Below are 21,262 nucleotides of genomic sequence, written 5' to 3' on the forward strand. Positions count from 1 at the left end.
TCTCCATAAACAGTCAACCCATTAAATTATACTGAATAACTGACCCACACAAAAGTTTATATCACTTGATCACTGATACAGCAAATGTCATCATGAAAAACACTAAGTTTATCTTAAATAATTAATATGAAGTACGAAAAATAGTGGCCAACTTAGGTATTTTGGATCTCCTTAAATAAAAATCACCCAGTGAAACCTATTTGTTCACTAGGAGCGTTTTCACTCAGTATTCACGTAATCAATCCTATTTTAGACGAAAACCAATGTAATTCTTCATAATTCACGTTACTTACTTATTTATGCAAATTAGAGAAGTCAATTGACAAACTTCTAAAAAACGACCTTTTTGTAACAAAGAATTATTCTGTCAAGTCAACAAATCTGTCTGTCATTTTAATAACATGTTAAATTATGTCACTCGATGCAAATTAATAACTTTTCTGCACAAATTATGATAACAGATGTATATGTGACTTATAAACTATATCTCTTTTTAGTAGTTCTTTGACAATGTTATAAATACAGAGCAGTCGGAGGCAGTAGGGCAGTCGGAATGTCACTTTGGTGAAGTGTGTTTCTGTGTTATTGTTTGGCAAAACAAGTCAAAGAACATGTAAAGGAAGTACTACTTTGTGTTGTGTTATGGTCTTTGGTGGACAGTGTATTAATATGGCCACTAAAGGAATAAATGTTTGATGTTTACATATGTGTTGGTTTCGCTCGTTCTTTATCATCAAAAGCACATGAAAAACACGGAACCTCATGTGTTTACCCTAGACAACCAAATTTAGAGCCAGCATCAGCAACGAGACACCGCAGCGATCCAGCAAGCAGCAGCGATTACTACAATACAATATTTTGTAATGGCGCCAACCTAATATCAAGTGCTAACAAGCTCCGTAAATGGGAGTGAAATAGTGCGTTTATCAGCAATTAGCAAAAGATATCCAATGACGACTTTTGGCGGTCCATTTACAACATGTATCATTCAAAGTATTTTCCATCGCTGACCACTACTTTCTCCCATCTTTCGGGCAGTGGACAAATCCCGAGTTGCAAAAATTATTCATCTTTTGAAGTGATCCACGAATCGATCCAATTCTTGACTTCTTCATGAGATCGGAAGTGTGGGTTAGCCAGGCCATGCGCCATTGATCTAAACAGGTGATAGTCAGAGGGAGTAATGTCTGGAGAATACTGCGGGTGGGGTAAGACTTCCCATTTTAACGTTTCCAAGTACATTTTCACCTCTTTTGCAACGTCGGGTCAAGTGGTGTTGTACTGCAAAATCACTTTATCATGCCTCTCGCTGTATTGCGGCCATCTGTCTTTAAATGCTCTGCTCAGACACATTAATTGCATTGGATAATGAGTGCCTGTGATTGTTTCACTTGGTTTTAACACATAGTACATGACGCCGAGCTGGTCCCGTCAAATGCAGACATGATCTTGGAGCTGTGAATATTCGGTTTGGCCGTCGACATGGAATCAAGGCCGGGATATCCCTATGATTTTTTGCGTTTAGTGTTGTCCCCATTGAACCCATTTTGTGTCCATGGTCACAATGCGATGCAGAAATCCCCTCCGTTTTTGCCTCTGAAGCAACTGTTCACAAACACACAAATGCCGTTCAACGTCTCTTGGTTCCAGCTCACACAGAACTCAAGTCCGTTCTTTCTTAATTATGCCCATAGCCTTGAGACGTTTTGAAATGGCTTGCTGTGTCACTCCCACTAATCGTGCCAATTCTTCTTGAGTTTGATGCGAGTCTTCACTCAGCAATGTCTCCAATTCTGCATCTTCAAAAACCTTCTCTCTTCCACCACTATGCTGGTCTACAACGTTAAAATCACCATTCTTGAAGTGTTGAAACCACTCAAGAAACATTCTTGCACTAATAGCGTCCTTACCATACATATTAGAGAGCATTCGGTGAGACTCGGCCGCTGTTTCCTTCATATTGAAATAAAACAGTAACACCTCCTGCAAATGACGAGAATTTGGTCCGTAAACTGACATTTTCAATCAAGAACAACTTTATGATGCATACAAATTGACTAACGTTTGAGTGAGGTTATGTTGACTGAGGTCCAAGCTAACTGCCTGATGTCTGCGATCTGTTTCTTTCAACCACTACTTACAGTTGTAAGCACCTATTGGCAGACGGCGGAAGCAAAGTTGTACACCTTATAAAAACAGACAAGGAAGTTAGATAAGACCATCATAGGTAGCATCAACAATAGTGTTACAGACTGATGATACCAACTGTTCTGGTCGGTCTTTGACTGGCATCACAAAGAGAAAACATTCAGAAACAGAGGTATCTAATTCTGAAAGATCATAGATGGGCAATCTAAGAACAGGTCATAGTACATTTGAATGTATTTTGTTAGAAGAGTTAGAAGTACTGCACTGAAGTATGTGCCACAACTGCTTCAAGATGATTAGAAATAGCATCACTTGGAAGTCTTAACGGAACTTAAAGGCTGCTTTTGAATTTTCTTTGAAGTCTTAACATTGGTGACAAAAGTTGGGCTGAAGCTAAGCAGCAATTGTCTCAGTGGAAGGTTTCTTATTCATTTTGGCCAGAAAAAGCTTGACAAGTCAACACTAACATTGAATCTCTGTTGCTCTGTTTTATTTTTTTATTTCTTCTTCTTCTTGACTGGAGGACATGGATGATAAATATCCATAGAAAAATCATATGAATGGCTGAAGTGTCTTTTAATTTTGCCTGCCTGCACCTTAACATGTAGGTAGTAATCTATCTTTTCGTTGGTTAAAAATAAGATGAGAATTATTCTACACCTGCCATACTTACAGGACTTAGCTCTATGTGACTTCTTCCTCTACCCACGGTGAAAATCAAGTAGAAGGAGCTAAGATATACAGTAGGAGACATTTAAGCTGAAATGCACCGGGTACTTAACACCTTAACAAAGTAACCATTCCAGGACCCTTTTTGAAAATGGTAGAAACATTGGAATCAGTGTATTCACTCACTAAGGAACTATTTTAGTATGCAGAATAAGATCCGGGTAAAACATAATTTTAAGTAATATATTTTGACAACTTCTGGATACCACCTTGTATTTGGTTCACAAGAACTGTTTGTGAAAAATCCCTTGAGGGGTCTTACCTCATCACTGATTGGGAGTTATGACTCAGTGGGAGAATGAGAGACTAGAGATTGAAAATAACAAATTCAGACTGATGAAGCCTACAGTTTTGCCATGTCGAACCGGATTCCTGCCCAAATTAATGGGTAGATTATTTTAATGTATCTCAGAGTGGGTGATTCATCTATTTTTAATCAGTGATCAACTCTGACAAGATTATCTGAATCAGTTTCAAAGTTTTGGCTGCATGTCCATTTCTATTTCAATACATATTGTGAACTGTGACTGGTTTTTATTGAAGTACTTTTAAGATTTATGTATTTCTGTTACCCAAATTTTACTTATTCTCACAGTAGCTCACACTGTCCCTTTTTTTTTAAATTGGTCAGCCAGCCACATGTACTAGGAAATAAGTTTTAGCGGTTTCTTCAGATGATTCTCATTTTATTTGATATCGTACATCCTGACTATATTGTAGGTGTATTTAAGTGTGAGGAAAGGCCGTGAACATGCACGTGAACATACCCACTCCAATGTATGATGTTGTTATCGACTTTAATATGTTGATAAGCAAATGTGGTCTGTGTTGTCATTGTCAGTCAGTCTTTAAAGTGTCTGATATTTGACTGTGTGGCATTTTTACAAGAAAACTGCTAATGAGGAAAATCTTTGGTTCTGCAAAAGTGCTGCTAGTTGCCTTTGAGTGGCCTGAAATGAATATCATCCTGTTTGTGATGAAAATATTCGATAGGGTCACATTTGCAACACAGCAGCTGATTGTTTCGTCTATAGAGACAATTATTTCCTTATATATTTTTTTATAGTTCATGAAGTAAGAGACTAAGGTTACTTGTGGGTAATGAAAATATGTGTGTAGTTTTCAGCAGCAGATTCACATACTCCACTAATACAGTAGAAGGTAAAGATGTTCTCCCTATTACCAACAAAGTGACAGAAATTATGTAATTGATTGTAATTAAAAGCACATAATGGTAAATTGTTTACATATATCACTGTGTAATGTTAAATGTAGAAAATCAGTACTAAGTTGAAGTTCATGCAAGGAAAGTCGTTATAGTAAAGAGACAGCTAAGGGACCTTATAACTCCTCTTTTCAAGATCAAGATAGAGATTTAGAGCTACCCAGTGCTTTGTAACTGTATTTGTATTTACCACAAACATAGGAATACACAGTGTCTCACTGCATTGAGTAATATTACAGCACACTTCTTTCTTAAAAATCAGTATTTGTTTTGCATGCCTCTATGTGCAGTGGTAACTGAATGAATTACTCTTAAGTTCAACTTCACATTTTTCTTCAGTTTATTAGAGGGTAATGCTCACCATGTCTGTAGCAGTTAAGCCACATGTGCAGTGATAACTTCAGGGAGCTCAGTCTTCATTGTCTTGGAATATGTTTGGCGAACAGGTGTTTGTGGGCTTGATACTGGTAGACACCACCAGTTCTCTGTAACTGCATGCTTCAATAACCACCATATGGCAAGGTGGTGGAATGTTGTATGTCATAGGGCTCAAATTCTCACATCCTGGGGATTATACAGACCTCAGTTTTCAGGTGTACTACATACCAATGGGTTGGGTGGCTGTCACAGTGAAACAGCTGTTAGTGGGCGATCTCAGGGTAATGAGCCGTATTTCACTTGTATCGGATTTAACCAGGCAAGTGGGACTCTGCTAGGTGTACCCTTATTTCTTCTGCAGTTTATAATTTGCGTATGGATCGTACAAAAACTACAAACACTCTGCAGTTGGGGTGGTATGTTGAGTAGTAGTCACACCCTTATAACTAAGAGGCCTAGTTCACCTAAGTCTGTCATAATTAACTGATAATATAGTTTAAACAATGTATTCATTGTAATTAAACATGCAGAAGATAGATTAGACTGGCACCCTTCTACATATAGAAAGTGTTGGAGGTACTTGTAGGTAATTGAAATCAACCAAGAAACACTGGAATGTTGTACTCATGATTCATACAGCAAGAACTGCATAAGTAGGCAAGCTGCTAAATGCCAAGTCAGTAAAAATGGTATAATTACAGCCTTGTTAACCTGTAACATTCACACACAACTTTCCCTAACTCAGTGTTCCTCCTTCAGCAATTGCTCCTGTTTTCAAACCTGCCTCATGCATCCACTGACAACCATCTTCTCCAGCCCTACCAGTGGGAACATATAAAACATTATTTAAAGGTAGGGCAAATGTGAAACTAATCAATTATTTATTATCTGGTGTGTCACTGTAAGGATAACTGCCATGAAATAAACAGAATGTATAAATGCGCACAAACTGTTCACTATGGGCAAGTTCATTACCCAGCTGCTGAGCATGATCTGCATTGTGACTAGAGATCTGAGTGCCCTCAACACCACAACAGCCATTTACATCTTATGATTTGTCACTAGTTTATGTGAACTCTGGACATGGAACTAATTCTCCGTGTATCTCCTTATCCTGTTACCCTCAGTGACAATCTCAATTATCCTGTCAGCTCGCTCATGGGCACACACAAGTAGTGTAAGCTACCCACCAGGCAGTCCTGTTATCACATTTTCTTTTGTATGTGTGTAATTTATCCACCCGTGTCCCTTTCACAACTTGGATGCCTTTTAGCCAACCTGTCCCTCATTCCTCCTGTAAGAAAGGACATGTCGCTCAGAATGTTAGGAGTGCCATTACCCCTCCCTCCACCCTCCTCCCATTTTTCCATAGTGTGAGTTGCAATTTGTTAATGCAAGAATATTTCATCACAAAGAAATACATCAGAAACTCCTATTTTGTTCCTGTCATCTTCAAACCCTAAGTACATTATGTATGTAACTTTTGACCACTATGCAAAAATTCTTGCCCCCCCCCCCCCATTTTTGAATACATATTTTTTATTTAAAAAATGTTTTTTCTTTTACAGAAACTTCAGATTGATTTTTGCACTCTTGATGAAATTGTAGACAATGTCAGTAATAACATACCTCCAATTTTTAAGGTAAAATATTTCATTCTTTCACTCTAATATAACAGATAATAAGTGAAGTGGTTAATGATATGTTCTTTAAGTCAAGCTTGTAAGAAATTAATGTAAGAAATTAAATTTTCCTTAAGGCATACGAGTCTCAACTTCATCTTTGATAATGGTAGAAGCTGAAGAAATGAATTAAAATTTGTGCCACAGCTGGGACTTGAAACCATGTTTCCTGCTTATGACTAGCATATCTGCCTAGCAAGTAGGAGACCCTTGTTAAAGTCCTATTTGTGGCACAAATTTTAATTCATTTCTTCAGTGTAATCATTATCATTCATGTATGTACTATGAAATCTTATTCAGTTTTTTTTATTTTTGTTACTGTTGTCTACATGCAATAAAAAGTAAACTACTCTGATAATGACAGAAATATCTCACTTTAAAGTAATTTACCTCATAAAAGGTGTATCATTAATGTCAATTCAGTAATTTTCTGCATCACATATTGATTTTTCTTGAGCTGGGCAGGTTGTGATCACTTGATAATACACAGTCTGCCGAGCAGAAAAAAAATTAAGAACACAGTCACCATCAAGATGAAGAAAATTTTCATTACACTAATTAATGGTAAAATAATTGAAAATAACAGGTTTCAAGAGCTAGTACATCTAATGGCAAGAACTCCTTATAACAAAAATAATATAGAGAATGTATGATGATAAATGAAGTCACAAAACACACAAATAAAGAACAACTTTGTATTTTTAACTTCACACAACAAAGATAGAACTTATAAATAGGAAATAAACTGATCCAATGATGAAACTCTTCCATTACAGAAGGCAGTGTGTAACAGGATCTACAGTATCTCATTTAAGGTAGAACCATTGCTGTCACATTCAGTTGTGGAAAAATTGATCACAGAGGCCTCTGTTTACTACTTATTATTTATTACAGTAACTCTTAGACAAGGGACAGTGCAGCATATCACTTACCAGTCCAATTACCAATAATGCATAAGATTATAATGTGGACAGTGATGCTGTGCAGAACTATGTCATTATTTTCACATTATTCTGTTGAGAACCTTTCTATTCTATAAATCGAAAGGCAGTGAGATACGACAGGCATAACAATACCATCACTTGACAAATTTTACATGGTACGAAACTACTGGATTAATAGGTCATAGTATATTGTATTGTAGGAGGTCTTGTGCTAGGGTAACGGACTCCTAACATAATAGTGCGAAATATTCACAATATTCATAACTTTGAAAGTGTCATATTTAATTGGTAATCATATCATGGGATTCTGTCTTTAATACCTGCTAATTGGCAAAAACAATTATTGTGGTTCTAAGAAAATGTTTTCTGTGCAGGTGAGAATGAAAGACTGTCTGTGTGTAGATCCGATAACTCTGATTACCAACATAACATTAGTGCCATGGCACAAGTTGTCTAGTAGTCCTTTTTGTCAACACATACTAATAGTACCAGGGTGAATGAGATATCATTAGAAAGGTTTTTAATTGACTTCTGACATTGCACTCTGATTATTGCCCTAAAACGTACTATTTGTGCCCATCGTACAAGTTGATTTTTCCGTATGAATACACTTTCCAACGACAGACAGATTTGTCATTGTCACCTTGAATTGTGATTTACCTATTGCTAGACTGTGACCTAACATAATTACATAAAGTACGAAGTGCCATTAGAATCTCAAAATACAGTTAGAGCTTATTGTGGCCTTGGTGACATACCAGGTAAGAAGCAAGCACTAAGTATTTACCGATACATTTCTCATTTATGTACTTCTTTGTATTTTATGTTCATATTTGTCATTAAACTTCTCTTCAACAACAAGTAAATGTAATTATTACACTTAGAAATTAGAAGCAATAACGCAAGGAAATCTATATACAAGGATGTATCATAAATTCATGATGATTATTTCATATCATTCGGGTCATTTTTAAAGATGTTTCTTCTTGATACAGCTACCCTGTCCCAGATTCCCACAGCTACCATGTCCCAACAACTACACTTGTCCCAAATAATTTCATTATTTAAAACCGTAAAAGTGGCAAAGTATTGGATGGGTTCCCTGGTTTCATTGTATTCTTGATTTATTGCATTCCCTCCTTCATTAACAATTTCCTGTGCTGCAATAAGCATAATAACTGTTATGTTAAATCCATAATAACTGTTACATTAAATCCATAAATCGTATTAGCATAGTCCATATCAGTTCAGGCAGGCTAGGAAAAATCTTAGCTTCATAGTCTCGGATGTTATTGAATTTAGCATATGTTAAAATGGACTAAGTAAGGAACACTTACATTATTTGTCTTCTCCAAAAAAATTTGTGCTCAGAGATACAGCCCTCTAAAGATGACAATGCACATACCATTTTGAAGATGCGAATTTTGTAAAAAATATTTAAAATGCTGTATCTTTGGAACAGTCATAGATATTTTGTTGTGACAGTGCCACGACATTTAACAGTGCCGCCACGACAGTACGCGCAAACGGCGATAGAGGCGCTCCGCAACACAGCTCAGCGCGGGAGCGCCACCTAGCTACGAACGGCGCCGGCCACATGTCACGGCACGGCAGTCGAATGAGAGATACTGAGTTGTTGTCATGTAACCAGCTATTGTTTCTAAGTGAGTGTGTTTGAATATCCACACAATTATTGGTGATTAAAGGTTATAACACTTATTGGCGACAAGGTCGGATATTTTCACTACGTTGTGGATTTGTGTGTTCGTGACGGGGCAGACATAGAACAGCTTATGCAAGCGCTCATTGAACAACAAACACAGCTGACGGCTGCTATTCAGGCACAACAAACACAGCTGACGGCTGCTATTCAGGCACAACAAACAGCTGACGGCTGCTATTCAGGCGTTGTCGACGTCGCCTACTCATCGTCTGTCTTCCTCTTCTCCGCCTCCATTCCCTCCTTACGACGAGGCCGCTGAAGACTGGGAGGATTATGAGAAGCGTTTGCGGCAACACTTCTTGGCTTTCGGCGTTGTCGACGCACCTATGTGTAAGTCGTTATTTCTATCTTGGATTTCCCCACGGATCTATCAGCTGATACCTCAGTTAGCCCCCCTCCGGGAACCTGCCTCCCTGTCCTTCCAAGAAATGTGTGACTTATTGTCTAACTATTACCGAAAAAACACCCACGTCATTGCCGCCCGCGTGGCGTTCTACTGGTGTCGTAAACAGCCCCATCAATCTTACCGGGCTTGGGCGGCGGAACTACACGGTCTGAGTAGGAAATGTCAGTTTGTCACGGACACTCATCATGAGCCTTATGCTGATTCAATGGTTAGGGATGCTATTCTACGGCTTGCTCCTGATAAAGAAGTTCGGCAACGTGCCCTACAACTGCCAAACCCGTCGTGTCCAAAACATTGGGCCACGTGTAATTCATGTAGGAAAAAAGGCCACATTGCTTCTGTGTGTCAGTCCCCTAAAGTTCTTGTCAACGAGGCATCGGACATGGATGTTAACTGAGTGCTTTCTCAAACAAGTAAGTTGTTTGTTACTGTTCGTGTTCTGGATAAAGACATTCGCATGCAAGTGGACACTGGCTCTGCAGTAACTCTCATTAATTCTCGCACGTATTTGGAGTTGGGCTCCCTTCCCTTGTCTCCAGTTACGCGAAATCTGAGAACTTATAATAAACAGAAAATTCCTATCATTGGCCAGTTTGATGCTTCCACTGCCTACAAGTCTGTTGTTAGGCCCCTCACGTTTTATGGGTGGATCATGCGGGCACTGAAAACCTGTTCGATTATGATGCTTTCCAGTTGTTCGTGTTCTCCATTGATGATGATGTGCACCTCATATCTGAGGATATTCCGTATCAACAGCTGGATGGATTGTGTTCTGAATTTTCGTCCATGTTCTCTGCTGATCTGGGTCGTGCCAAGGATTTTGAAGCCCACATTACTCTTAAACCTACAGCTCGCCCTAAGTTTTTCCGGGCACGCCCTATTCCGGTGGCGTTGCATGCACCTGTCAAGGCTGAGATAGACAGGTTAACAGCTTCAGGGATTCTCCTTCCTGTTACCTCGAGCGAATGGGCATCGCCAATCGTGGTGGTTTCTAAACCAAATGGGAGTCTGCGATTGTGTGGTGATTTTAAAGCCACCATCAACACTCAGAGCCTCATTGACACTTATCCTCTTCCCCGTCCTGAGGAGTTATTTACCAAGCTCGCTGGGGGCCAGTTCTTTTCCAAACTTGACTTATCGGAGGCGTACCATCAGTTGCCATTGGATGCTTCTTCTAAGGAATTTCTCGTCATCAACACTCCTTGTGGGTTGTATCAGTACCAGCGGTTACCATTTGGCGTCGCTAGCGCGCCGGCCATTTTTCAGCGGTTTTTGGAACAGCTCACGGCTTCCGTTCCCGGCTGCATCAACTATCTGGATGACATTGTTGTCACAGGGGCCTCCACTGAGGAGCACCTTCGCAATTTGTGTTCACTGTTTCGGGTTTTGCATTCAGCTGTGTTGAAGTGCAACCTGGACAAGTCACAGTTCTTCCAACCCTCCATTGTGTATCTTGGTTTCCACTTGTCCCGTGAGGGTATACGTCTTCTACGTCAGCACGTTGCAGCCATTAACGCTCTACCCTGGCCGTCTACGGTCAAAGAACTTCAGGCGTTTTTAGGCAAGATTGCTTATTATCACAAATTCATTCCATCCGCGGCGGCGGTAGCTCATCCTCTGCATCATCTGTTACGCAAAAACGTCCCTTTTCGTTGGTCCGATGAGTGTGAGCAGGCTTTTGTCCGCCTGAAGGCTCATTTGCAGTCAGCGCCTTGTCTTGCCACATTCTGTCCGGGTCAGCACTTGGTTCTGGCGACTGACGCGTCACAGTGTGGCCTCGGGGCTGTTCTCGCCCATTGGTATGAGGATGGTTCGGAACGACCCATCGCCTATGCTTCCAAGACCCTCAACGATGCGCAACGGCGTTACTCTCAAATCGAAAAGGAGGCGCTCGCTATCATTTATGCTCTAAAAAAGTTCAGCGTTTTTTGTATGGTTCTAAGTTTCACCTCATCACCGACCACAAGCCGCTGGTCTCTCTGTTCAGCCCATCAGCGTCGCTTCCGGATAAGACAGCTCACCGCCTGCAACGTTGGGCCTGATACTAGTCTCGTTTTCACTATGAGATTCACTATCGCCCCATGGCCCAGCACGCCAATGCTGACGCATTGTCGCGATTGCCGATGGGCCCCGACCCAGTTTTCGATCGTGATGAACTACTCTGTTTCCACATTGATGAGGAAGAACGTGTGCGGTCGAAGGTTTTCCACTTACAGGTTCGCAGGTCGCGTCGGCTACTGCGCGGGACCCGGTCCTGCGTCAGGTGATCGGTTTTTTTCAACGGGGTTGGCCGGACAGGACCAAGGGCCGGGCATCGGATCCCCTTCGCAACTACCATGCCTTGCGCCTTCGTCTGTCTGTTCGTGATGGTGTTGTTCTTCTGGCCACGGATGGTGCATCTCCACGGGTCGTGGTGCCAGCCTCTCTTCGCAAAGATGTTCTCAAACTGTTGCATGAAGGCCATTGGGGGATTTCTCGGACTAAGTCCCTGGCCCGCAGGCACGTTTATTGGCCCGGTATTGATTCGGACATCGCCCACATGGTTGCTGCGTGTGGTCAGTGTGCTCAACAACTGGCTGCACCTCGTACAATGCCCTCTCCGTGGCCTTATCCGGCGCAGCCATGGGAACGGGTGCACACTGACTTTGCCGGCCCCTTCCTCGGTACTTATTGGCTACTGTTGATTGACGCCTTCTCGAAGTTTCCGTTTGTTGTTCGATGCCGGTTGCCCACCTCTGCGGTGACGATGCTGGCTTTGTCCAAAATCTTTGCGCTAGAAGGTCTTCCATCCACGATCGTCACGGACAATGGCCCTCAATTCCCTTCGCAGGCCTTCTGTGATTTTTGTACTGGACAAGGGATTCATCATGTTACAGCACCGGCTTTCCATCCGCAATCGGATGGGGAGGTCGAGCGCCTTGTCCGCACTTTCAAAAGCCAGATGAAAAATTTCCTTAGTGATTTTTCCATAGATGACGCTCTGCTGCAATTTCTGAGTTCTTATCGCTTCATGCCTCTGGGTGATCGCAGCCCTGCTGAACTCTTGCATGGCCGCCGACCGCGCACTCTACTGCACCTGCTTCACCCTGTCAGGCCTTGTGCTGTGTCCCCTAGTGCGGGAAAATACTTGGTGGCCGCCGACGTGTGGGCACGAGGGTATGGATCTCGCCCTAAATGGATTCCAGGGGTGGTCAAGGCTCTTCGCGGCCGCCGACTTTGTGAAATATGTACAGACGACGGCACGGTTGTTCACCATTACGACCAGATGCGCCCACGAGTGGTGGCCACGCCGGTGCCACCGCCCCTTCCTTCGCCTCCACCAGCCCGAGAAGCCAGTCCTGTCGCTGCTGCCGATCTACCGTACGTGTTGATGCAGCCGACGTTGCTACCGCTTCTGAGTACGTCGGAACCAGCCTCAGTCGCGACGCCGCCTTCTCCGGGACCCATCTCGCTGGAGCACACCCCCAGGTCCACGACACCTATGGATGCTGCTCCAGAGTTTTCACCCATCATCTCGTCCAGGAGGCACGTTCCACGCACGAGCTTCCGTCCTGGACATTTTCGACCATACTCTCGTGTCTCTCCGTGGGTTCTTCTCGAGGCCTCACAAGAGGCCATGGATGTCTCCGCACTGTCCATGTCTCCAAGGAAGTGAGTGTTTTTTTTTTTTTTTTTTTTCAAGGGGGGAAAAGTGTTGTGACAGTGCCACGACATTTAACAGTGCCGCCACGACAGTACGCGCAAACGGCGATAGAGGCGCTCCGCAACTCGGCTGAGCGCGGGAGCGCCACCTAGCTACGAACGGCGCCGGCCGCATGTCACGGCACGGCAGTCGAATGAGAGATACTGAGTTGTTATCATGTTACCAGCTATTGTTTCTAAGTGAGTGTGTTTGAATATCCACGCAATTATTGGTGATTAAAGGTTATAACATTTTTCTTATTTGAAAGATAATAGCTTTATGATTACAAAGAAATCCTCCATTTGGACTTATCTGGCAAAGTTCTTTTACTATAGTGTTCTGAACTTTTTATAATTTATAGAAAAAAAAATAATTTTCAAAAAGGCCAATCAATATTTTTTTCTTTCCCCTGTTGATTAGTACCAAATATTTCTACATTCCCTGAAAAGGAGAGCTTCCACTTTTAGGTTGAACAGGTTTTATAAACAACTGAAATTTTTGCCATACATAAAACCTGTTTCATTACCACATAACAGGCTCATAAAAATCAAAACTAGCCTTATTTAACATAATTTTAATTTTGAAAGATGAGTAAGAGACTCACTCATTCTTCAAGCATTTTAAATGGTTTCAAAATGTATGTGAAAGGTCCAAAGACCCAAAGGTTTCAATTCATACAACTTCTGTGCACACTGTTTTGTATTTAAATTAGCCAGCCAATGAACTAAAAATGTGTTCCACTGCTTCAGTACCTTCCTTTGATATAGAGTGATGCCTTTCTGTTGAAGCAATAGGAACTGGAGCACTTACAATCTTCAAAACATTGTGAACAGGAAGTGAGCACTGATGGCATTGTTGCTGTCAGTCAGCTGGAAACCTATATCCAGCAGCTGGTGCATGTGGTAGCATAAAGCTAACTAAAATTTCATTTAACTCATAACTGGTGTCTGTAATCTCTGCAATTGGCTGTCACAGTCATACACACATGCCACAAACATTCCCTTTCGCAGGTTGTGAATCTGAATTTTATCCTGCTGTTTCTGAGGTGTTGGCTGAACGAACGAAATTTCTTCTTTCTTGCTCTTTAAAGTACGTGCGATATGAGTTCACCCATCACTTAGTCCAAAAATGTGTCTCATGAATTCCTTTCACAGGAGTAGTTTGTTTGGACCCTTCTTTTTTTTTTTTCTGCGCACGGAATTCTTCTATCTCCTCTTTGGACAAAAGATTGAGGGCTGTGGATGTGTAAGATTTCGTCATTCTTGTAAAATCCTCAGCATTCTGAATAGCAGCTATATTGGGTTTGGAAAGATTGTTTTGTAGCATGGTGCTTCAGCAGGCTGCCTACACCGTCATAAGGCCCCTTCCCGTGACCAGTAGCACTGTATACCCAGTCCGTTGGCACAAGCGACTTACTCAATTCAAACAACAGGTAACGATTTTTAAAATGACTAGGAGCACCATTAGAAATAATAATGATCTTTTTAAAATGACTAGGAGCACCATTAGAAATAATCATGATCTTCTCTGCCCCTGTTTGCACTTGAAGAATTTTGCACATTGCCAGCAAAGCATGTGCTGAGTCATGTCCTGTGTCATCACTTATAACTGCAACAATTGTGGTCTTGTTTTGAAAATATGTCACTCCTGCAAAAATTGAAACCTGATCATTACTCCAATGATACCCTTGTACTTCTTATGGGAGAATTACAGACCAGTTCTCAGCAAAGTCACAGTGAAGCACTAAACATAGTTCTTCAGCCTGTACACACCATTTCACTTCTGCAAGGTGGTGGGGGTGCAATTTCTTCAGATGCTGGTGTGTTACTGCTTTCACTGACCATTTACCAAGCTCATCAATGGAACTGTCAAAGTCAATAGTTTTCTTAATTAGTTATTTTTCTCCCCTGTCGGATATGTAATCTCTGCAGAGTTATGTGCTATGTCTTCCAGGCGAAGTGTCTTAAGACAGCCCTCCCTTTCCAGGGCAGTCACCACATTCTTGAAACAAACAAGTTTCTGGCTTTACGTCACAGGCTACTAATGACTTCACACACCCAACAAAGGTGTCATATGACACATGCTCCACTAAGTTCTTCCAAGTTACCACACAAAGTTCAAACTTCCTGGAAGATTAAAACTGTGTGCCAGACCGAGACTCGAACTCGGGACCTTTGCCTTTCGTGGGAAAGTGCTCTACCATATGAGCTACCCCAGCACGACATGGGTAGCTCAGACGGTAGAGCACTTGCCCACGAAAGGCAAAGGTCCCGAGTTTGAATCTCGGTCCGGCACACAGTTTTAATCTGCCAGGGAGTTTCATATCAGTGCAGACTCTGCTGCAGAGTGAAAATCTCATTCCACAAAGTTTAAAATTAGTGCAGTACTCACACAAACAGGCATCTCTATGTGGGTGTGGAACTACGTACTTAGGTCGTAGTACATAAAATTTTGATCTTCCAATATGTAAGTTGTATAGTTGTTCTTATAAATTGCAAAACTTTCTTTAATACTGTGAGTCATGTACCTCTTCACTTTCGCAACTTTTTGAACTTCAACTGTTACAGTTATAGTGTCTTTGTTGGCATGATGACGAGAACAGTCCCATTAATCTTCCAGACAAAATGACTGCACTGTTTTAACTTGAGCTGCTTCTACAGGATGACCATAATAGGGATCTGGTCTTCCAAAGACTACTTCTACAGACCCCACATTTCTTGATTTGTCTACCATGTACTTTGATACTTGTACTTGATTGAACATGGTTCAAAATTGTTTTCTTTGCAAATGTCTCAGGAATAATAGTTAAAACTTTCAGCTTTTCACTGTAGGATGCACAATATCCAACAGCTGAATTGATGTTTGTAAAAAATACCTGGCAAGAGGTGCAAGAGTGCTTTGGTTCATTTCCTTCTGAAGATGGAATTTCTACTTTGAAGAGTGTGGTCAGTTTTGCTGTATTGTATTCATCCATAGCTTTAGTAATTTCTCTGCACTTTCTTGATGCATAGAGCTTATGAATCGACGTCACTGACCACAGTTTCTTAACAGGACTATCACGTACCTCTGTAGTTGACTGATTCAGGGTGTTTAATTTTTCCTCTGTTGATGCAAAATATGCATCATTTGCACCATGGGAGGCTTCACCTTGTTCAGATACTATCATTGTTATTATTATGTCAAAACATTTAGAATACAAAAAGTTGCTATTGGAAACATCTTCACTTTGAAACAGTCTTCAAATGACAACATTTATACCCAAACTGAACAAAGTCTGGTTTTTCGTCTTATATATTACTCTTGTATGGATATGCAAATTAGTCAGCACACTTCACTCTCCTGTGGCCCCTGTCGGAAGACATTTGAGTCATTTTCACAAAATGCACTACAACTGCAACTGCGTCAACTGGCAAATAACTTCAACAAAGACAATAGAAATAAACATTGTAACAAATAAATTAGTAAGAAACAACTTCACTGAACACATACATAGCTGGCCGGAGTGGCTGAGCGGTTCTAGGCGCTACAGTCTGGAATGTGTGTGATGCCCTTAGGTTAGTTAGGTTTAAGTGAAAAATAAAATTTTTCTGTAAATTTCAAAAGGTGACAGTAAAAGAACTTTGACGCATATGTCCAAAAAGAGGATACCATTGTAATCATAAAACAATTACCTTTCAAATAAAACAAGCTCTAACAAAACTCTAGAACTGTTACAGAGATACAACATTTTAAAAAAAATTTCAGAAATTCACATTTTCAAAATAATGCTTGCAGAGTCATCTTTGGAGGCCTGTATCTCGGAGAGCTACAAAAAAATACTTCTTTCTTATTTACTCCTGAATTTTAACATACGCTAAATTCAATAACATCAGAGACAGATTATGCCTATCAGAAACTTTTGTTTCATTGTAGTGGGACACTTGCTGAATCAGTGATAGCAATTAATAGAAGATAATCACTGGATCTTATTCAGCATACACAGTTAGTAGAGATTTGTAAAACTTGATAAGTTCTAGTACTGCATTCTTGAGTACTACTTCTGTAACTGATTTCTCACGTTGACTATAAATACTTTGCTCTTACCGTTTCCTCATTTGTTGTTGACTATAATATCAGTGAATGACTTGAGAGTGAATAAAGTAGAAATAGACAATGTGCAGCAGAAGTTACAGATGTGAATGATTCGTTTCTCTATGATTATTGGCTTATTCTGGCATTTTACAAAGCTGTTTTATGACGTCAGTTGCCTTTGTATTACTATTACTTTCATTTTTTCTCATTAGGGGCAAGACTAGGCCTGTGAAGAGCACCCCCTCTGTCGGACCACATGCTCAAATAATTTACATTGAGGCAACAAAAGTCATGGGACAGTGATACACACTATACAGATGGCAGTAATATCATCTGCACAAGGTATAACATGGCTGTGCATTGGCTGAGCTGTTGTTTGTACTCAGGTGATTCTCCTGGAAAGGTTTCGGACGTAATTATGGCTGCACGACGGCAGTTAACATAATTTGCATGTAGAATGGTAGTGGAGCTAGATGCATGGGACCTTCCATTTCGAAAATTGTTAGGGAATTCAGTATTCTGAGATCCACAACATCAAGAGTGTGCTGAGAATACCAAATTTCAGGCATTAGCTCTCACCACAAATGATGCAGTGGCCAACAGGCTTCACTTAACAGTTGTCAGTGCTAACAGCTTGGGTTGACAGTGCTAACAGACATGCAACACTGTGTGAAAAAAAACTGCAGAAATCAATGAGGGACATACGTCAAATGTATCTGTTAGGAAAGTGCGGTGAAATTGGGCATTAATGGGCTGTGGCAGCAGATCACCGACATGAGTGCCTTTGCTAACACCATGACATCACCTGCAGCAACTCTCCTAGGCTCATGACCATATCGACTGGATCCTGGAAATTTGTGGCTTCGTCAGATGAATCCCTATTTCCGTTGGTAAGAGCTGATGGTAGGGCTCAAGTGTGGTGCACCCTGCATGCAGACATGGATGCAAGTTGTCAACAAGCCACTGTGCAAGCTGGAAGTGGCTCGAAAATGGTGCGGGCTGAGTGTTTATATGGAATGAAGAAATCATTGACTGGAAATGGTTATGTTCAGCTACTTGGAGACCAGCTGCAGCAGTTCACGGACTTCGTTCCCAAAAAACGATGGAATTTTTATGGATCACAGTGCACCATGTCACTGGGCCACAATTGTTTGTGATTGGTTGGAAGAATGTTCGGGACAAGTAAAGCAAATGATTTGGCCACCCAGATTGCCTGACATGAATCCCATCGAACATTTATAGGACATAATCCAGGGTGTATATGACCCGGGACAACCGGGACATCCGGGAAATACCCGGGAATTTTTTTCATCCGGGAGAAAACACGGAAAAACCCGGGATTTTTTTAGAATTCCTGGAATTTTTCATTGTTTTAGTTTTCAGTTAATTTTGTGTAATTTTGACTGGTAATAACTGATACTCTAACAAAGGATATTGCTGTATCCTGCTACTGCAGAATAATACGACAGCAACAAAATGTGAACGAGAGAATAAAACGTAAACTGCAAAGGAAATGCGCCACATAAAAAACACACAGTGCTCATACAAGCGTTTGCCAACAGCAAAATGTGTCGAAGGGTTTAGGAAGACTATGCAATGCTCCGTGATTACATATTACCTCCGATGAGCGTGACGTCATAACTGTTTACATTAGTTTCATGTAAGCAGTTACGAGCGGAATACTACGCATGTGCAGTTGGGTCGCGTATGAGTCGCTTCTGGCTACAGAAATGTCGCTGTTGGTTGTGTACGCAGCAAACCGGGGTATCTGAACCGGGCAGCTATTTCGGCGGTGAGGGGGGCAAATACGTATTCTTGAGGGGGGGGGGGGGGGGGGGGGAAACTTGTTTCACAAAGCGCCTAGCATCTAGTGCACGTTAGCCTATCGGTTATTCAAATGATTTTGAAACACATCCCTGTTGCTTTTTGAACACATTCTAAGTTGATTTCTGAATGAATCATAAGTTGATTTTTGAATGTGTGCATAGTGTACGTGATGTCCATGCCAGGGGAATCCTCGTCGCATCTAGAAATAAACTTTCCTGCATAAAAAGGGGATGGGGCTATGCGAGCTAAGCGGAATAAAGCCGAATGGGTGAATGCCATCTGTTTATGTGATTGATTGGGTTTGCAAATGATTGTTATAATTACTAGCTAAGTGCATAGATTCAGACTACCAGAGTGGAAATAAACGACTAACAGGAATAAGAGGTAAGAAAGATTACGTATTATCTTCTCGGTGTATCCAAGAAAATGAAATTTTGACAGAAAATTTTTAGCCAGATCGCTACAGTAAAGGGCATGTTGAACATTTCCCGGCTAGAAGGCGCTTAAGTCCTATTCTGGGAGTAGTGCAGAAAAAGCGCTATACGAACACATAATAACTCCTAACCGGAGAATAATCGCTAGATAACTAAACTGGTGATACTGGCAGGGTTAGTAGAGTCAACCGGAGAATGAGCATTGACAGTGATAGGAATAGTTACAGAATTAGTGATGAGAAGGTAGTTTGTTAGAACGAGGAAGGAGAAGAAACCCGGACATCACACAAATTATAGAATAATATGACGATTCCAAATTTATACAAAAATTGTGTACTACTACTTTTCGAAAGTTTTTTGCTTGTAGTAGCCCAAATAGGCATTTCATATTGGTACTTCGTGAATTATATCCTGTCACATATTATAAAAATGACCATTATTACCAAAACAGTCTCGCTTATTTGGTGTGTGTTACAGTTGCTGCAATATTAGAAAGGCCTGTTTTCTTTTGTCTAGCAGTGACAAAATAGACTTAAATCAGATCAAGGAACCACACCAGTCTTGGGTACTATTTGTATTAACAGCTTTTTCAGTATTAGACAACGACATTTAGATTTTTCATGTAGCAAAACGTTTGACGAACTTTGTTGAGATAATAGATTCTTTCGCAGAAAGGAAATCACACCATGTAAAGCTGTAGCAAGATTAGAGAGAAGAAAAAAGAAAACCACTAGGACTTAAGGATTGAAGAAATGTGTACTGTCTTGCTCAGCCGGGAGCAGGAGAGGCACCACAGGACATTTTAATTTCCGCTATCCTGAATATAGTTTGATGGCACCCATTACAAAATATACACATTTGAGTTCCACAGTGCGAAGTACAGTGACGTGCGGTAGAAGAATGCTGTATGAAGAGGCGTGTTACTGCACTTTGGCACACTTAACACCAAATAACACTTCTTACGTTTCCTCGAAGTTAAATGTTTTATGCATCAGACTGTTCAGAAAGATGTGCGCTACAAAATGAAAATATTTTTGAAAAGTCTTTTTTTTTTAAATTTTTTATGTTCTATCTCAAATGCTCGAGGGAGGGGGGCTGCTATCACGTCAAAGGAAAAAAAAAAGTGATTTCTGTGGCTGGGATCTATCAAGTGAATTAAAATACATTCACGTAATTATGGAAGGCTACGTTATGTTGTTAGTTCCAGATTTTATTTTATTTCCACCTTTTTGACAGTCAAGCATTAATCACCTTGCAGAACAATGAAGTTTTTTTGTCGCTTTGCTAAAGAAATTCGCCTTTTATTTATCTTTTCCCCTGAGGCAGCCAGTTTGTTTCAAACGAAGTGTTTACTTCCACACTATTGGCTAGTTTCAATTGTTCACTGCATTTCAAGTGCACGTTTTCATCTTCTAGCATGTATGGTATTATGCCATAAGAAAGAACCAAACATGAGATAATACAGTAGTGGTACTCCAAGAAAATTTACTCTCCGAAAACCACTCTGAAAAGCTTAATATCAGGTCGAGATCTACTTCATTGCGAATCTGGACATACGAATGTGCACTTTAACACGAATTATTCATTTCAGTATGGTTCAAGAAATTCTGACTCTCTTGGAGTATCCTCTGATGTCTTGTTTCTTTTATGACGTAATGTAAGATTTTTTAATGTTTTACACATACAAACATACGGGCTTCCTACGTCATCGTAGCTCTGCAAGTGCAGGGATGCCTCTTATGTGGCACTTTGTGGCAACTGCTGGAACAAATCTCTTTGTAACAGATCTTGGGAAAATTGTGGTTTGAAAAGCATTATTTTCAAAGTAAATTTCCTTTTGCGCAAGATGAACTATGTGCAAGAATTTACGATGAATTTCTTAAATCACAGAGCATTTGACTCTCATTTAAAAATCAACTCTTTGATGACAAGCCATTTAGAAGAATTTCGAGCCCAGATGATCAGAGATTTATGTTGGTACTAAACATTTTACTGGCACATTTGTGTGATGTG

The 21,262-nt window shown here is 40.7% G+C and overlaps 1 protein-coding gene across 1 annotated transcript in view; it reads left to right on the forward strand.

Annotated features, from left to right (window-relative positions):
* LOC126236449 (spindle and kinetochore-associated protein 1-like) overlaps nt 1-21,262 on the forward strand; it is a 121,822-nt gene that overhangs the window by 74,125 nt on the left and 26,435 nt on the right. The window contains exon 3 of the mRNA XM_049945768.1: nt 6,049-6,123. Within this exon, the coding sequence (XP_049801725.1) occupies nt 6,049-6,123 (75 nt within the window). The remainder of the gene's footprint in view (nt 1-6,048; nt 6,124-21,262) is intronic.

The sequence above is a fragment of the Schistocerca nitens genome, chromosome 2, assembly GCF_023898315.1.
Source record: "Schistocerca nitens isolate TAMUIC-IGC-003100 chromosome 2, iqSchNite1.1, whole genome shotgun sequence".
Classification (NCBI taxonomy): domain Eukaryota; kingdom Metazoa; phylum Arthropoda; class Insecta; order Orthoptera; family Acrididae; genus Schistocerca; species Schistocerca nitens.